General features: G+C 37.8%; 1 protein-coding gene across 1 annotated transcript in view; it reads right to left on the reverse strand.

Annotated features, from left to right (window-relative positions):
- The window catches only part of LOC110949785 (ribosomal protein S6 kinase alpha-2-like), a 22928-nt gene continuing 4701 nt past the window's right edge, over nucleotides 1-18227 (reverse strand). The window contains exons 3-22 of the mRNA XM_022192014.2: nucleotides 17295-17376; nucleotides 16458-16538; nucleotides 16018-16097; nucleotides 14423-14529; nucleotides 14292-14329; nucleotides 14044-14186; nucleotides 12341-12411; nucleotides 11855-11943; nucleotides 11248-11312; nucleotides 8359-8461; nucleotides 7990-8132; nucleotides 7491-7613; nucleotides 6853-6942; nucleotides 6537-6695; nucleotides 6177-6338; nucleotides 6006-6082; nucleotides 5581-5698; nucleotides 5413-5469; nucleotides 4992-5072; nucleotides 1-2157 (exon numbers count right to left, since the gene is read on the reverse strand). Coding sequence (XP_022047706.1) covers nucleotides 2008-2157; nucleotides 4992-5072; nucleotides 5413-5469; nucleotides 5581-5698; nucleotides 6006-6082; nucleotides 6177-6338; nucleotides 6537-6695; nucleotides 6853-6942; nucleotides 7491-7613; nucleotides 7990-8132; nucleotides 8359-8461; nucleotides 11248-11312; nucleotides 11855-11943; nucleotides 12341-12411; nucleotides 14044-14186; nucleotides 14292-14329; nucleotides 14423-14529; nucleotides 16018-16097; nucleotides 16458-16538; nucleotides 17295-17376 — 2019 coding nt within the window. The 3' untranslated portion in view covers nucleotides 1-2007. The remainder of the gene's footprint in view (nucleotides 2158-4991; nucleotides 5073-5412; nucleotides 5470-5580; nucleotides 5699-6005; nucleotides 6083-6176; nucleotides 6339-6536; nucleotides 6696-6852; nucleotides 6943-7490; nucleotides 7614-7989; nucleotides 8133-8358; nucleotides 8462-11247; nucleotides 11313-11854; nucleotides 11944-12340; nucleotides 12412-14043; nucleotides 14187-14291; nucleotides 14330-14422; nucleotides 14530-16017; nucleotides 16098-16457; nucleotides 16539-17294; nucleotides 17377-18227) is intronic.

Genomic DNA, 18227 nt, shown 5'->3' on the forward strand with positions numbered 1-18227 from the left:
TTTAATTGCCATTTCTGTTTTTTTTCCTTTATTTGTAAAACTTTGGCATTCCAGCCAATTATTTCAATGACTGGCCAGGTATAGACAGTATGTACACTCTGAGCAATGGATGCACAACACAATATACTATGTACAGTCTCAACATGTTTGATAGCACAATATATACAGTTGTCCTGCTTGCCGATTGTTGCACCGAACTATATACACACACACGCACACACAACCTAACCTCTTCACTGGTGGTTATTGCACGACAGTATGTACAGTTTCAATTAGTAAACGGTATGTACAGGATTACCTCAATCTTCTGGTTGTACAACACAGTTTCTACCACCTTATCTGCATACTCACAGTTGCATCAGCTACACCTCACACGGTTGTGCAGTGCGGCACAACACATTCGGTTTATGTTGCAAAGAACACAATATGCTCGCTGTATCTCTGCTACAGTGCTCATCGGTTACACCTCTCAGTATGTTTTGTTTTTACCTCTCACCAGTAAGTATGTATATAAATCGTGGAGCATCATAATCTGCAATACATTCCTACTGGTAACCCGTGATTGTACAACACAAAATGCTACTCACACCTGCCAAACACCCTGTTCAGTCTTACCTCGTATTTGCGATTGTACATATTATTAGATACAATCAGGGCAGCAGCAATAGACAGTATATACAAACTTCCGACACAGTGGTTCTCATACTTTTTGGCTTTCAGACACTAATGGCAAACAGAAGCCCACTGGCAGCCACACTCGAGCACACACAGACTGACGGATTATCACACCGAATGCTGAGTTCATACTACAATGTATAGTCTTCAGAGTTTTGCGGTGACATTTACGAGAGAATCATTGGACGCTCTCCAGTGTTATGACTACTCTAAACCCGAATAACGTTTTGAATATGTTATGATAAAACACAAGCTACGTTCACAGCTCACTGCTCCATCTGATCCGGAAAGTGCAGCAGTGATATAGTTAACAATACATTTTTTGTTTTTTAAAGCATCAAAGGCTGTATTCATGGAAGACAACAATACATACAATAAAATTATTAAGCATATTATGGACAATAAGACTTAGCGGCATTATTAATCGAATGAAAGAATTCCCTTTGGTTGGATATTTACATTTTAGCATGCATAACTCTGCAGAAATCAGAGGAGGAAACATATTTCAATCTGATTGACCCTGCCTCATTCAGATACATGTTAGATACTGTGTATGTCAGAGTCATGGCTGTGAAAGATGGTATTCATGTTTGGCTGTTTGTGAACTTCTGTTGACACCCGTGTATGTGCTAAAAACAGAAACTAAAAAACAAAGTGGCTACTCTGCATGTTGTTTTGTGGCACTGAATAATGTTTTTTGATGATTCTGGTCTAATTTGTCCCACTTTGTGCTGCAGGAGTTACTATGAAACAAGGACCAAGGCAGGTAACAGGTTTTTTTGTCTATTGCACAGTAAATATTGCAATATCCCATATGTATGACCAAAATGAAATGAATGAAACGTTTCAATTGGTCAAAATTTGAATGGAAAATAAATATAGATAAAAGATTGTTTTTACTGAAAATAAAGGCCAGCTTTCACTCTAAGACTTTAATGCCCACAGAACAAGTGGTGGAGACCCAAAGGATCTAAAAAGGCATGCCTGACTCAAACCCTCTGTGTTCACGATTAAGAATGGTTTATTTTAGGGTCTAATACTTGACTTCCTCAAGTCCCTGGGTTTTGATCAGATTTGGTTCTCTATGAGGGTGCACATGATGAATGTTATAGCGCAGTGTCAGATTAGTTTAAATGTGAAAAGGTTTAAAAATTTACACTTTGAATTGAGTGAACTGAAGCTAATCCTGATGCTAATGAGAATGGGCCGCTTTGTTGTTGTACTTAATTAGGCATGGTTTGTGCTTTTCAAAAAAAAAGAGTAGATCTTTAATTATGTGGGCCTTTAATTAAGACTTAAGATTTCTTTTGAATTTCCTCCACATTGTCGAGGCTATTCCTTTTCTTTAGGGTCTGAAGTGACTTTCGGACTCCCCAGTTTCTTCATCCCTCTCCGTTGGGCCAGACTGGACGACTGGACTGGTTCCAGGACCGGAGCAGGAGCACAGCGCCTCAGAGCCGAGTAGGTGGCAGACAGAGCCCCCTAGTGGAAAAAAACAGAATAAATTGTGTTATGTTCTGTCCAACAGCTGGCAGACAGTGCCACCTGATGGACTCTCAGAGAAGCACGTTAGAGAATATTACATTGCAGTAGATTACATTTATTCAAACATTAACTTTGTTCTGAACCCAAATACAACAGATTCTGTCTGCCATTCAGGATGCTTGAAGTATATAATAATACATGTATAGAGGTAATTTAAGGCCATCTGGCATACCAGTTGATTCTATAAGAGGTATGTTGTATATTTGAAGATGTAGTTTGGTTTCTCTGAAATGAGGCTGTATGAGTAACTCATCCGTTATCAGCATATTAGTCTCAGTGGATGACCGTCAGTACATCCCTGGTTTGAGAGGCAGACAGGGGTACCAGCACAGGAGCAAAGCAGTGAACTCCAGTGGATGGGGGTAAGCAGAAAAATGCATTTTAGCTACCTAAAAAATATATCAGATCAATTTAAGTGTACACTATATAAAAATAGAATTTTTTTCCCGCTTGCTGTCAGCCTTTATACTGGTCTATATTCTCCTTAAAGCCACCAGACTCTGTTGACAAAGAGAGTTGCGGGTGTACTGCTGCCTTGATCGACTGGTTTGTTTGTATCACAGTCTAAACAGAAACTCCCCTGTTCTGTGAGGTGAAATTTCCGCAGAAAGCAGTATAACTCTGTCAGTCATATAGGAACAGGCTGTCTGACAGCAAGGTAAAGCACTGGAAATGTTCTAAATATAGCATACACTTAAGTTGATCATATTAAGCGGGCAAAGGTTCCATCCATTTTCTGTACCTGCTCCAGCTGACACAGGGCGAAAGCCAGGGCACAGCCAACACAGCTCACCAGTCCATCACAAGGTTAACACAAAGAGACAGACAACCAAGCACACTCACACCTACGTCCAATTTAATCATCAGTTAACCTAACATGCAGGACTTGGACTGTAGAATGAAAAGACACACAGTATCAGGGAGCTCATGTGGTCTCCACACAGAAAGGCCTTCAGATTTGCACCAAGGAACGTCAAGCTTTCTGGTGCTACATGCTGCTAACCGCTGCACAAGCAAAACCTGTCTTTGGCGTTTATTCAGGTAGCTGAAATATGTTCTGTTGCAGATGCTGTTTACAGCGGTTTATTGCTTTGATCCTGTGACGTCTCTCTGTTTGTTTCTCCAAACAGTGTGCAAGGTGTGATGTGATGTAAACATTATAGTTCCTCATAAACCCCATTTTTAAGAAATCAAACTATCCTACACTTTTATTTACTTAGAATCAGGATGAAATATCGATAAAATAGTGAGAGACAAAGAGTAATATATTAGGTCAGATATTCTAATCATGTTTTACTTTGCAAAGCGTCTTGAAAACACAGGCATTATGTATTTGTATTGTTAATATTACAACATTTACTTTTTGCAAATTGAAAATCATTGCCAATTAGACACTTTAACAGTCAACAGTTCTGTACACATGATGTATTTGAAAAACAATGGCAAGCTCTCTCTTTGTCTTCTAGGTTTAAACTGTTTTTAGTTCTGTTTTACAAAAAGCTCTGTAACCACTTAACCGCTTGTACAGTGGCCCTAAAAATACTGGACAGTCAGCTATCAGAAACATTTCACACAATTCAAAAGATTATTTCATTAAATGTTTGATAAAGTCTCATTTGTGTAAACATGGTACACACTTAAATATTCTCTACTTAAATCAATAAATCAGGCTGTCATTTTAAAGCACAAACTTATTGCAACAAATGGAAAAATAAGCATTTGTAGAAGTTGACTAATAAGTTCAGTGAGACGTGTCCATTATTAAAGTGTTAAGTACAACTGTAGTTGCTCTGCTTAGGGCACCTATATGAACTTAATTCTCACTGACTTTATATATTCACTAAAAACAATCTTTATTTGTTAAAAGCAACTGTAAACATGGAAAAGACGAGTGAAGTGAACTTCATTCAGATCAAACAATCTTCCATCGCACACGGTTTTGTATATTGTTGAAAACTTGCTAAAGGGAATCGTATGACTGAGAACAGGAGGTTTATAACTGTTCTACAAGCTAAAGGGTGGGGAACTAAATACAAAAACAGTGGAGATGTGAGCTTTAATAAAGCCACTACTGGAGGTCTTCATTTTGAATTTGAATTGAATAACTACTGTTTCATCATTTAACACCTAGCAAATTTGGGGAATATTTTCCTTGATAAGTATGGTTGTGCTGAGCCTTTTAAAAAAATATATATATATAATGTAAAGAGAAGTATCCATTTTTAAGTGTGTTTTCTGTGTCCAAGCACTTTTTGGGGCCACTGTACATATAAATTTTAGGCAGCAATTATCAATCAACCATAATTTATCACAGAATATAAAGCTAAGCTGCGATACTTGTTCTTTTTGAGGTAGGACTGCTGGCTTGTTTTACTGTTATACCAGTAAGTGTAGGAGTTTCAGGAGAGATCAGCTGGACTTTTCTTGTAGGTTCTTGGAGACGTTTTACCTCTAGTCAAAGAAGCTTCTTCAGTTCTAACTTACTAACAGAATTTATAGTAACTCCAGACTATGGAAGAGAGGTGAAACCAACAAGAGAAGTCTGGCTGAAGCTCCTATGATGAGCAAGACCTGGATGACAGACAATCTACCCAGACATGTTGTAACAATGTATTCTGAACATCTGATTATTTTTCAGCAGTGACTTTATACTGCTATTATTTCCTGTATCTATATTAACAACATATGAACACAGACTGATATAATTTATATTAATGTGCATCAGACAATAGTACACAGGCACAAACAAACATGTGCACATCGGGTCTGACCTTAACTGTGAGTGCATCTTGTCTGCTGAGACTTTTGTCAGACAGTTGGTCTCTCTCTACAATCCAGGGATGGCGAAGAACCTGAAGAGCATCACAGTGAAAATGATGTTACTGTTAAAGTATTGTTTAAACAACTAACCACAATGGTGACATAGTACTGTGAAAATTATACAATGGCTCTAACAGAGTATATACTGTGTACTACTTTATTATTGATTTTTGGCATTTTGTATTCATATTATAGAATGTATGTCAAATAATTAGCTCTGTTCTGTATTGCCTTTGCTCAAATTAATAAAGCTGCGATCTGTACCATATTTAAAAACACTTTCTGTCAACAGAGTGCAAATAATCAGTATTACACATACGATAAAGTCAATCCTATTTAAACATAATAAGTCATATTATGAACTGACTGTACCTGTGGGGCAGTCAGACGCTGGTGAGGATCCACGTGGAGCATCTTCACCACAATGTCCTGTTAAACATATGCACATGATATTAGTGTATTTAGACAACAGCTGTACAGTAACAGCAGCATGGCAAGCATATTTTATTTTATGCATGGCAGTAAACATTAAGATGTAACCTTGGCGGCATCTGACACCAGGTCCCAGTTCCCTCCTGTGATAATGAATTTCCCACTGCCTATCTGAGCCAGGATCTCCTCTGCTGTGTCCTCATGACTGCTGGCAAACGGGCTGAAACTGACCAACAGGAATTATGGATTTACAGAGAGCAATTCAAAGGTTGGATGGATGAGTGTGAAGATTTGGTGTGAAATAATGTGACAAACACTTGATGAGTTAAAACCTCTGAATTATTAAATCTGGAGACTGTAAAAAAAAAAAAAATCAACCAGAGAAAATAAAAGCAATGGCCTTTGATTATGTTGTCTTATTCTCTTCACAGTTGTTGAGTGTGAGAAAACATACAGCATCACATACAGCTGAACTGTACAGCAACCATCTGTCAGCTGCGCTAGTTTTAAGTGCGTTTAAACTTTGAACTGACCCAGCTATCATAGTGTAGAGAATGATCCCCAGGCTCCAGATGTCACAGGCTGCATCATAACCCTGTTTCTTCAGAACCTGCACACACATACAACAACACACACTTAGTCGTCACTGATAGTTTCTTAACGTGTGTCAGCGTTGGTGAGACATTTGAGACCTCCTGATGTACCTCAGGAGCCATGAACGTAGCTGTGTAACAGGGGGTCATCAACAAGCCATTTTCAGCCCTGAGCTGTTTGGCAAAACCAAAATCACATATCCTGATGCTTTCTGGGAGTCCACTGTCATCGCAGTAGCGAATGTTACTGGGCTTCAGGTCTCGATGTACAACCTGGAAAATGGAAAGAAACAAAACAGTTATTTTCACACAATTACCAACTTAGATGCTTTTTTGTGATTATGTAAACCTTTCTCCTTCGTGAACCACCATAATGTACGTATTTTCCAGGCCACTGTGAGCATGCAGGTTTGATAATATCAACATATACATGCTTTCTTTCTGCATATTTGTTACTGTCCAAAATCGTACCCCCTGTGAGTGTAAATATTCCACGGTTTTGGTCAGTGTGCAGATGATGTCTGATGCATCTCTTTCAGTAAAGTTTGGCAGCATCAGAACTCTGTCCAGCAGCTCGTCTCCTCTCATTAAATCCTGAACCAGGTACACACACTGGCCATCGTCAAACACCTACAGGTAGAAGTGAACACAAAGAGCTCATACAGCAGCACAAAAAAAAAATCTAATTCAAATGAAATATCACTGTGATTTGCTTTCTCAAGATAAAAACAATAGATTGACAGTCATCAGTGAACCCTGTGTGGTACTGTGTGCGTGTTGTGCTTACATCTTTCAGGGTGTTAATATTTGGATGCTGTCCATATCTTAACAGAATCTCAATCTCTTCTGCTGGATCTCTCCTTGCTCTGTCAACAATCTGACACAAAAAAACAGGAACACATGGAATACGTAACTCCTAAACATATCTGGAAGTCGCCAAGAAGCAAATAAAGTTTGAATGCTGATATTCAATATTCCCATTCAGTTCTTCCCACAATGCATCACTTGCCCAGCATATGCAGGGTCTCAATTCATTTCATAATTACTACATTTTCAGATGGGATTTGTAGATAGGATTTAGGTCAAAGATTAAATTATATGGAAAGCATTGTAGAATATACAATCTACAGTGATTGTTGAATAAAATCAAAACCTCTTCTCCAAATAATCACTTCACGCTATATTGAAATATTTCTATTGTGATTTTTGTGGCAATGTTTTGTTTATATTTTGCTTAACCCGCAATAAAATTATTTCAACCTGTGATGGAAGAGTTATTTAGATTTTTGAAAAATATGGTATATATTTTAGAATCTTATTGTTGAGGTATTGGTAACATCTGAATGCTTCGCCGTAGCCCAAACTGAGAGCCTCGAGAACATCTGTACCCTTTGTATATGTAAATAAATTCTAGTTTTTATGTACCTTCACAGAATACTCCACAGCAGTGACTCTGTGCAGACATCTTCTGCAGACAGAAGTTCCTGCCTGTCCGACTTCTTCCTTCAGCTCGTAAACATCCTTGAAGGCCACGTCACCACGGAGATGCTACGGAGAAAACCCTCAATTACATACAGAAACGCAAAAAAAATGCAACTTTTTCGTAATTATAGTCACACACACACAAATATATGTAATACATGTGAAAGCTGGATATTATATGTGGGAAGTGAGTGATTTATATCTCAGTTGCTGTAATAATACAGCAGCTAACTGTGATTTATAGGAGTAATGTTTATAAAAGTCAGTAACATTAAACAACCAGTCTCTTAATTATTCAGTCTGTTAATTTGTCAGTTAACCCATAAAACAGTGATTCATGTACTCGGTTGATTAACCAAATATCTTTGGGCACATAATTAAATTAGCTGTGGAGCTATGGCATCAGCGCTTTTCTTAGAAGGTACAGTATACGTTTATATACCTGTGCTATGGGGTTGATGCTCTCTTCCTGACGAGAAGGCGCTACCGTGGCAACGCTGGGCTCCTGACTTTGATTAGTTGCAACGAAGCTGAACCCACGAAACAACTGGTGTGTGTTTGCGCTGGGAGGGATGCCTGGAGAATCTGTTTACATGAAGACACAACGAACAAACACGTGCACAGAGTTTGACAATGATTTACAAAATTCAAGAATTGAAAATGTGGTAGTTATAATCTTTTTAAGACTTTAATAACTTTCTCATATTTGCCATTGAATATAAATGCATCACCAGCTTTAACAATCAGTTTATGGACTAACTCTTTTTTTTAATTCTCCGATCATGTGTTTATGTGTACACATGTTGGTTACCAGTTGGCGTTCTGGAGGTGAACTCCGGGTCAAAATGGAAAGTATCTTCAGGTCTTCCAACAGTTGGTTTGAAGGGAGGCCTCACCTCCTTCTTGTACAACTTCTACAGCACAACAAAAAACAGTCATGTCAGAACTGTATCATCAACCCGTGGTTTAACCAGGAAATGGCACGACAGTGGGTGCAAATTTACATGACATTATGCAAAATTCATGCTTATAGTTTAGTGAAAAGACTTCGCTTTCTTCTCAATAAAACTGCGGCAGGCAGCTGTTTTTTTGACAACTTTGGACAGAAATTCCTGACTAACCTTTCAGCATTTTGTAATTCAAGTGGTCTAAGAGCAAACTGGACTTCTGCAACTCAGACATTTTACAGGCTTTACACAATCTAGTATGGAACGGCCAATCGTAGAATATATTAAGGCAGGTAATGTGTAATGGTTTACTGATGAGACTTTCACACTTGAGACTGGGATTTGAATTCTAAAGACACATATGAATGTAACTTTTAGCTTGACAATCTTCAAATCTTTCTTTTTGCATGGTCAAGATTTCTGCCTTTTGTACTCTTAAATAGCTGTCTTTGAAGAATTTGAGTTATGGTCTACAACAGTTAACTGAACTAAACATGCAGTGAGGCAGGTTGGAATGTAAACATGACCGTAGTCAGCAGTGATGCAGCCTGACACTGAAATGCAAAAGGAAAAGACCATAGCAAATCAGAACAGAGTAAAATGAAATAATGATGTACAGATCTTATTGGTAATATAATGTCTGGTGAAAACTGCTGTATGTTCATTATATAACAGCACACGGAGAACGCTATACTGCTCTTTTATCAGCGTAAAGGTAATACTGAATGTGGCCTGCAGATGTCAGTCTTTGTCTACTATAAACGGTAAGCTAATGTTTCTTTGAGTAGATGTATTGAACGAAAAGAAGTTGGTTAAAGTGGTATTTATGCGAGGCTTTTACTAGTAATGCACACTCTGCTATTTTTATTTGCATTTTGGCATTGTTTGTAATATAAAACAACTGCTGAGAAGGTTGAGCTGTGGGTTTTGCCAGCACAATGAGAGGAACTCATCAAGACATTTGGGCAAGACTTAAGGATCCCCAAGAAAAAAGTCAAGCAAGGTTTCAGTGAATGATGGGGAAATCATTCTGCCTGACAGAGTAGAGTGCTTTAATTAGCGTAGCATAATGGAGAGCGTAAGCTTCTTATTGACGGCTCATCACATCGAGCCAACAGCATCATCTGTAAATGGGAAAATGTGATGTTTGGCACGGCGCGAGTAGGTAGTAATGTCGTGAGGAGTACAGTGAGAACCGGTGGTGAGGGCAGAGATTAGTGGGCACGTAAAGCAGATGATAGTGGATTCGGTTAGAAATCAGAGTGCCACTACTCGCTACAGCAGACAAACGAGAGTCACAAGCCGTACAAACGTCTGTGACAGAAATGAAGGAGTGCTGTAAAGAGATTTTGTTGCTCAGCTGAAGTTTTTGAAGAGGGCATGATTACAGTCAATGTGTCAGCGATTGCTCTGCTGAGATTTCTGGCTGTCAAAAGTGATTTTCAACAGAACAAAGCCTCTCTGTGTGATTCCTAGTAAAATGACAGTCAACAGCCTTGCCACTGTGTGGGTGGAACTCTGATACAGCATCTTCGAGGTTATCATTAATTTAACAATTTAAATTATCATGAAATCCTGGTGACACAACCTGACCAGGAAAACAATATGACATAAGCATATAAATGTACTGTATGTACACTGTGTACTCAGCTATTTTATTCCATTCTTTTCTGTTAACAAAACCCTACTTTCTGAGTCAATTCTGCAGATGGTGGTCTGGTGCAAAAGAGCTTTCGACTTTAACCTGCATTAATTCAGGAGGATTTTACTAAGAGTGGTGCTTCCACTATCAGGTACGTCTGTTTCACACTCATATTTTTTGCAAGTGCAGTCCACACTGTGTGCATGATGTAGTTCCTGAAAGCATTTTATGGTACTGCGGTGATGATTGTCAAAAAAACAAAACAAAAGAAAGTATCCTGAATAACGTGATATTTCCATGAGTGCTTTTCTTTTCACCAGTGTACGATCGTTGAATGACTTTTAACACCCCTAGAAGACTTCAGCTACAAGAAAAGCCTTCAAGATTGTCAAAAACAAACTGAATCTCAGAATTCAATCATGTTTGACTAATTACAAGAAAAGTGGTTGGAAAAAATCATCCCTTCTAAGCAGTGCATATCCAAGGAGTGGATGTCGAAGTTAGATAATGATAGCACAGGTAATTTCTGCAGCCAGAACATTTGCACGAGCAGACTTTTTGAAGGGAACAGCTATTATAGATAAGAGGATTATTTTCAACACAGCTGGGTGAGATGGAAAGGAAGAACGAAAGAAAGAAAAGGAGGAAGTTCAGGATTTTGCCATTAAGCAACATCTCATACTCGGGATGTTAAATGATTCAGAATTTTGGATAGCTCTTGAGGAAGTGGAGGAACAGCTGCAGGGTTTTGATGACGGAGAAGAACCACAACAGTTGCCACAATGTGATTCAGATGTGTTGACCCAGCCCATTAAATGTCAGTGTTAGAAGTACGACTTCCGTTTTTCACACAGCAAGGATGAACTAGTATTGTGTGAGAAATGTCTTTGAGAAAAAAAAGATTTTTAATGAACATCTTTACATAACACAAACTAAAACCATAGGAGTAACAGATAACATGCTTGAGTAACTAGGTGCAGTGGTTGGTGGCAGCAAAGGGAATTTACTTTGAATTGTGCTTATGAAATAGGCCTGACCATCACTGTTTTAAAAAAGTGGAGACATCATGTGTATAATACAATACAAATTAAAATCAATAAGTTGTACTTACATTCCAGTCTATCGATGCAAAGAAGCGATGTCTTTTTATTTCTTCTACTCCATCTGGCCCTGCACCTGTCAAGTCAAACACATAAATTAAAAAAAAATCACAATGATAAATCTGTCATGTTTTAATAAACCTGCCGTGGATGCAGTCAGATTTCCAAATTATCTCCATGATGGCTTCACCACTCAGATGATATTGTTGAACATCACTGGCATACAGGCTGACTGTGGAAGTTGTGGGTATCATCCAGCAACTTAAATTTAGCAATTTTTAAAATTCCAATTTCACAAACAACTGAACTGCTTGCAATGAACAATCATGATTTACTGAAAGTGATTTTACCACATGGAAATGAGGTTTGATTGCATTGGCTCAGTGAGAAATATGAATGACGTGTCTAGTGTTAGTGACTCAACTTCTTCTGAGCTTCCAAATTTTAGTTTAAGCTGCTAATATCATCTGTAGCTGTTTTGCTGGGTACGTTTTGAATCCCCCAAGGTAAGAAGTGACCTAAAAAATTGGTAATCCTAAGCCACAAAAACATCCATGTACTACCATTATTCTGAAAACTATTTGCCTCCCAGTGCTCAAGCTTTTCTGTACAACATACCTAGTCGATTTGCAGGATTCCTCTTGAAGAGTGCTCTTAATAAACTCTGCACTTCAGGACTGAGGAATTGCGGCATTCCCAGCTTGGCCCTGTACAGACAAGAAGCAAGTTTATAGCGGGATGTTCTGAGATTGATCACTGAAGGTTCATACAAGCAGCTTTTCTGACTGCACAACATTTGAGAAATGAATTAAGTACATTAACAGACAAAATATAGAACACTGAAAAGCAGTTGCAAAGGGAAAGATAAACTTAAAAACCATGATTCAAGACTTCCTGTACATATTGCATGAGGAAAATGACTGTACACTAAAACTATGAAACTATAAACTAACTAATGAAACATCAGTAAAACATTCAAACAGAATTTCCCACTGTTAAACAATTTAAAACAACACATAAAAAAGTATTCAGACCATGACAAGTTATGCACAAAAGGCTTTTAGAATAATAACAGCAGGTATTAACAGGTCAAATTGGTCTTACTTTAGAATAAGTGCCATTGTTTCCTTCCGATCCTTCCCTTGGAATGGTAATGATCCTGTCAACATTTCAAACTGGAAAACAGAAAGTTAACAAGAGTCAGACCACGTCAGCCAACTAATGGAAGGTGCTGTGGAGGCGGATTATTGATGTTAAATGCTCAGTGCGAGTTTCATTAGTCACCAGAGTTCCTTTGAATACAAGCCAACGTTAAAAAGCAAATGTTACAGCCGAGGCTTAATATTCTGTGAAAATAACCTTGCTCACATTTTATTGGACATGTTTGATTCAGACTGACATGAAATAAAGAGGTAAAGTACTTTACACTGTGCTACAACATACAGAAATGCACATTTATTAAACTGGCCAAACCTTGATCAAGCTCCAGGATGTGTCAAAACGAAGACAACTTTAGGGAAAGCTTTATGCACTGATGTGTCTCTGCAGCATCCCTAACCAGACTAATTCCCCAGCTCAAGAACAGTAAAGCCAAACCGTCACTTTAATGTACATATTGCCTCATGTGTCATAACTGCTGTATACAGTGCAATCCTGTTCCCATACAGTGCAATTTTTTATCTTTATTCTTGCTCTCACACAATGCATTCTTATTTTTATTGCATTTGATCTTTATTCTAATTTTTTTTTGTAATGACTTTTATTTTTTGTAATGACTTTGCGCTCTTTTGTTGCATGTTGCTGTTCCAAAGAGCTGCTAAACTGCCTTCCATTGTTGTCTAACAATGACAATATCTATTTCAGTCTATTCTAATTGTGATCAAATACAAAAAATCCAGTCAAGATAATAGCGGATGATAATGAATTTACAAACGATCCAGCAAAATATTGTTTGTACTAGCTGTTTACTAATATGCTCGTATGATATCAATCCCCGAGTTTTGCATCTGTCTAACAATGGAAAACCACTGGCAAATGATGTATCTCCACAATAGCACATTCCAAATACTGTGATTGATGCACTTAATGCTAAAACTAAAAAAACAAAACAAGCTACTTAGATACAGATCGGATACTTGGGAAAATAACAAGGTGCTTTTTGCTACAAATGTGCCACTGCTGCTAACATGACCAGACTTTACAGCACGATTTTAAATGACCTTCGTTTGTCTCAAAGATATTGTTACAATGTCATAAATTCAGTGTGATCATAATGACTGATTTCTCTACAAATGCTGTTTTTGTTACCCTCTTTTGTTTTCCAAAATCGGTGTAATCCAGAGAGAGTTAGAAATGTTGACCTATTTGTTTGTTTTACATATCTGTATATTCCTAATAGTAGACATGGGTAGACAGGGGTAACATCTTTTCCCGGTGCCCTGGTGTATCTGCCAGCTGTCAGCAAATGTTAACCTCCTTCTGAGTATTAGTAAAATAAGCCAGCGGGCCAACAAAACAAGCACAATTCAGCAGATGCATGATTACTGAAAGTGATGGAACCTAATCTGCCAGATACGGTAATTAAGCAGCTTTACTGCCGGAAGAAAGCCAAATGAAGGAAACCAGTGCACTGGCACATTATCTGAGAGCTGAATCTTTAGCTCATAAAATGTGGTAAATATATGATTAGACAAAACCTGCAAGTCAGCAAATAAACTATTTACTCAGAGGGAATACTACTAGTGCATGTATATAGTGTAAAGAGAATGTCATTGTAAATGATTGTTATATATTTAAACAGTTCTTACCATAAGTACCCCAAACGACCACCAGTCAGCACTTTGCGTATGACCTCTCCTGTTAACGACCTCTGGAGCCATATATTCTATCGTTCCACAGAAGGAATATGCTCTTTTATCATGGTCAATGGCTTCCTTACTCAGTCCAAAGTCTGAATAGAGACGCAGAAAGGAAGAAAGAGGGAACAAGATAAGACGGAAGACAAATAAAGAGAGAAATACAATGAAAAATACAGTTGGATGTGAGATGCACCGACCAGTAATCTTTATGTGTCCTTCTTCATCCAGAAGAATACTAAAGGGACAAAGGAGAACATTAACAATGACTTTAAAAAGGACTTCATAAGATGCATTTATACAAAAAAAGGAAGACTTTTAAAGGCAGTACTTTTCAGGTTTGAGATCTCTGTAGATGATGCCCAGACTGTGTAGATGGTCTAAGGCCAAAGCCAACTCGGCAAGGTAGAACTTCACATCCTCTTCTGTAAACATTACCTACAACATAAAAATAAAAGGATGTGGTAAGCACTATGCTACCAAAATGTGAATAAAAAGAAGCAAATTGACATAAACATAAGCTGGTAAAAAGCAAGAAAAATATATAAGAAAGCTGCAGGGTAGCTCATGTTGGTGCATCACCTTAAATAATCATGACAGACTTTGCTACCACATTTCCAAATCAAAGGTATTTAATGTGACAAAGTACAAAAAACTTAATCCTCCTCAGAAGAAAGTGCGTAAACCTCATATGTCATAACCGTCGTATAAACTTCTACTCTACACCAAGAGATTATGAGTCTCTGGCTGACACTAAGATGGACCTTTGATGCCTCCTATAACAATACAGGAATCACTGTCAATTGTTTGGTCTTCTAACGTTCAAGAAAAAGAGTCAGTGGTTTCCAGGAAGTCGGAAAAGCTGCAGTGCCACATACAAAAATAGCATCCTGCTGCAGCAGAAACACTGCCTGGCTCAGGTTTCCTTGGAAAATAAGATACAACTGCTTGTTTTAAAAACTTTCCAGCCAGCCACGACTCCCAACCAGCACACGTGTGTGGTCTTTACTGATAATGCATCAGCATTAAAGTAATAGAGGAAGAGAATCACATCAACACATTATTCACAAGGAAATGATGGCAGCTACTGAAGCTGCATGAGATGAGTAAAAACTGACATTATGAAATTTTGTTTTTCTACTACATACATTGTGATATGTACAAACACAGCCATTTTAACCACATGGCTTGAATTACTCTAACTGGAAAAAATGAATCATTCTACAAAAATTGGGGTGATTTTGAAAGGGAGGTGTATCTGAAAAGAAAAAAAAAAACTTTTTTTGAATGGTGTAACACTGTCGAAGGCATCCCAAATAGTTTTTTTCTTTTGCTTCGGACAGCATTCACACCTGGATTTGTTTTGTCATACGTAGCTTTTTGGTAGTATTTTAAATAGCCAAACCGATAAATTGTGTTTCCTCACTGAAGTAGCAACAATTGCAAGGTACTGCAACAGATTAACTGTTTTTGGTCAGCATTATGCTTTCTGTAGCCAAAGTACTTCCATACATCTGATTCTGCATTTCTTTTTGTCATCAAATCTTCCTTTTCTGTCTGTTCCGCACTCATTTCTCTGTGCACATGTAAAGCCTGCATGTCAACAAATTATGTCTTGTAAGACAAGCTCAAAAAAGCTACAAGATACAAAAATGCCTCAGTGTATCTTTTTGTTTCAAGCAACAAACAAAGCTGTAGCATGAAGTGTTTCAGATTGTTTGCTTCATCAGACATCACTCTTTCTGCAATGTGACTGTTGCTCATGTGGACAGTGAAATGTCAATGCTGAAATGATATAGTGTGCAGGTATGATTACTCCTGGCGATTCCATCACAGACTGTAAACAGTCAAGACTTGTAACATTTTTTTCTGTGATGGAAAAAGAGCCATATCAGTAGCCAGAGAGCCTATCAGTAACAAACCTACCTCCTTGGATAGTCGAGTGAAAAGGTCTCCTCCTCGGAGAAAGTCCAGAATCAGATAGAGCTTCCCTTCTGTCTGGAAGGCTACACACATAGGTAGACACATACACACAGAATTACTAGGTACACAACACATATTGAGGCTTTATTGCTGTAGTGGGGCAGTATAATATTCTGTGCTATTATGAGGATGTATTCACAGAATAAAAGGTATAAAAAATAACAGATGTTCTTGGGTGAGCATTATCTACACATGACTAAAATAGTATGTGGCACAGACACACAGCCACAAAAGAGGTTGCATTTGCTTCATTTATGCCCAACTCCAAAAAAAGTTAGTTTTTTAATACAACATGATAATAAATAAGATCAAATCAGTTCATCGTCAATGTTTTTCTCAAAATGCTTTTCTTAAAATGTAGTAATAAAATAATTTATACGTACCGTAATGGAGTTTAACTATAAATGGGTGGTTCACTTCTGCGAGAATGTCTCTTTCCATTTTAGATCGAACACGATCTCGAACTAAGGAGAAGATAGAGGGTAATCTGTTTAATAAAGATGCGTTCAGTTCATTCTATTTAAATGTGGATAAACTGTGACAAGCATCTAATGCCATGAGTGTGTTTAATGTAGAACAGAAATGCATTTCCTTCATTGATCAATATAAATTGAATTAAACCCACACAATTGTGCTGCGGGTTTATAAAGCAGCAGAAACCACAATAACAGTGTTATTGCAGCATCTGTCTCCTTTACAGGATGAGACTGTAACTCTTTCCGTTCCGGGGGTGCAGGTTAAGAGGATTAAGGCTTGTATAAAGACACTAGACCGGCACATGACATCTCAGCCTGCTTTTACGATACACCCTCGTTTACAATAATCCCAGTCGATGCAAAACTGTTTATCTGAATCAAAAGTACAAACCAACCTCGTTTACCCCAAATCCTCTGAATGTAGGACACAGTTAGAACTCTGGCCATTATATACCTCTCATCTTTCCTGTACAAAACCAATATTAATTTGAACAAATTACCACTCGAATCCTGCTTTATTTTTAACATTTTGATTTATGAATTTAGTCTCCTTACAAGAACATAAAATACAAGGGATTTCAAAAACAACGTCAGGTGTGAATCTATAAAAAAAATATATATAAGTAATTATTATGTGTTATTAAGGACAATTATGTCTTCAGCATTATTAGTTTGAGTTACAGTATTTTAAATTTACTGCAAATTTACTGTATAAAGCAACTATGTGCTGTGATTCTTAATTACCTTTCAGAGTAGCCTTCTTAAGGACCTTCATGGCATATAGCTGTCCTCTGTCCACTCCTCTAATCTTCCTAACCAGAAACACCTGAAAAAAAAACATTCATCACTGTCATCATCACATTTGGGAAAGCGTTTTATAGTAATCTTAATCATTTATCAATTTAGAAGGGCCTTTTGTAGTAGCATGAGTTCAAAAAACAAACTGTTGGCAGAGTAATTACTGTATACTCTCCTCACTCAGGCACACTTCGGTTCATGACATACACAGGCACACACACACTTTTAGAAATACTATTTAAATGCTCACATACAACTTGTAGGTTATCAATCTCAGGCAAGTGCCAGCTACCATCATATTTCAAAACAGCAACATAAAATTTGTTTCATTGTCCTGTAGAGCAGGCTATGTAAACATACTATCCAGGCCACACTGTGACTTGACTGCGCATGCCTGCCTGCAGCCTTGGAAACAGCATCCAACCTGCCAACATCTGTCGGGCCTTCATGTCTGGCCATGCAGACCTCTAATCTACAGTAACACTGACAAGCCAGTGGGCCTTTACTAATTTAAATAAGCTTAGTGATCTATGAAGCCGTTGTCAAGGCAGCTAATCTATAGATAATTGGAAATGGATGGTTAATCATTAGCAGATGATTGGCTGGTAAAGCATAGTCAGTCATTGAAATTACACACAGTATGACCGAAAGTAAGAGGACACGCCTCCATCTGCACTTGTGTACTTTATGTTCACAGTTTGAGCCAGATTCCTGGATTCCAGTTAAAAGAAATCAAAATAGCAAAAAAAGATATTTTACACAATAATGCACTTCTGATTTTGTGACAGTTGTTTGGGAAAGGTTCTTCTCCTTTCACCTGCATAAGGTAACAAAAATATTTGTTTTGTTTTTTTTAGTTTGATGTGAAACCCCGTGATT

Source organism: Acanthochromis polyacanthus, chromosome 2, assembly GCF_021347895.1.
Source record: "Acanthochromis polyacanthus isolate Apoly-LR-REF ecotype Palm Island chromosome 2, KAUST_Apoly_ChrSc, whole genome shotgun sequence".
NCBI lineage: Eukaryota > Metazoa > Chordata > Actinopteri > Pomacentridae > Acanthochromis > Acanthochromis polyacanthus.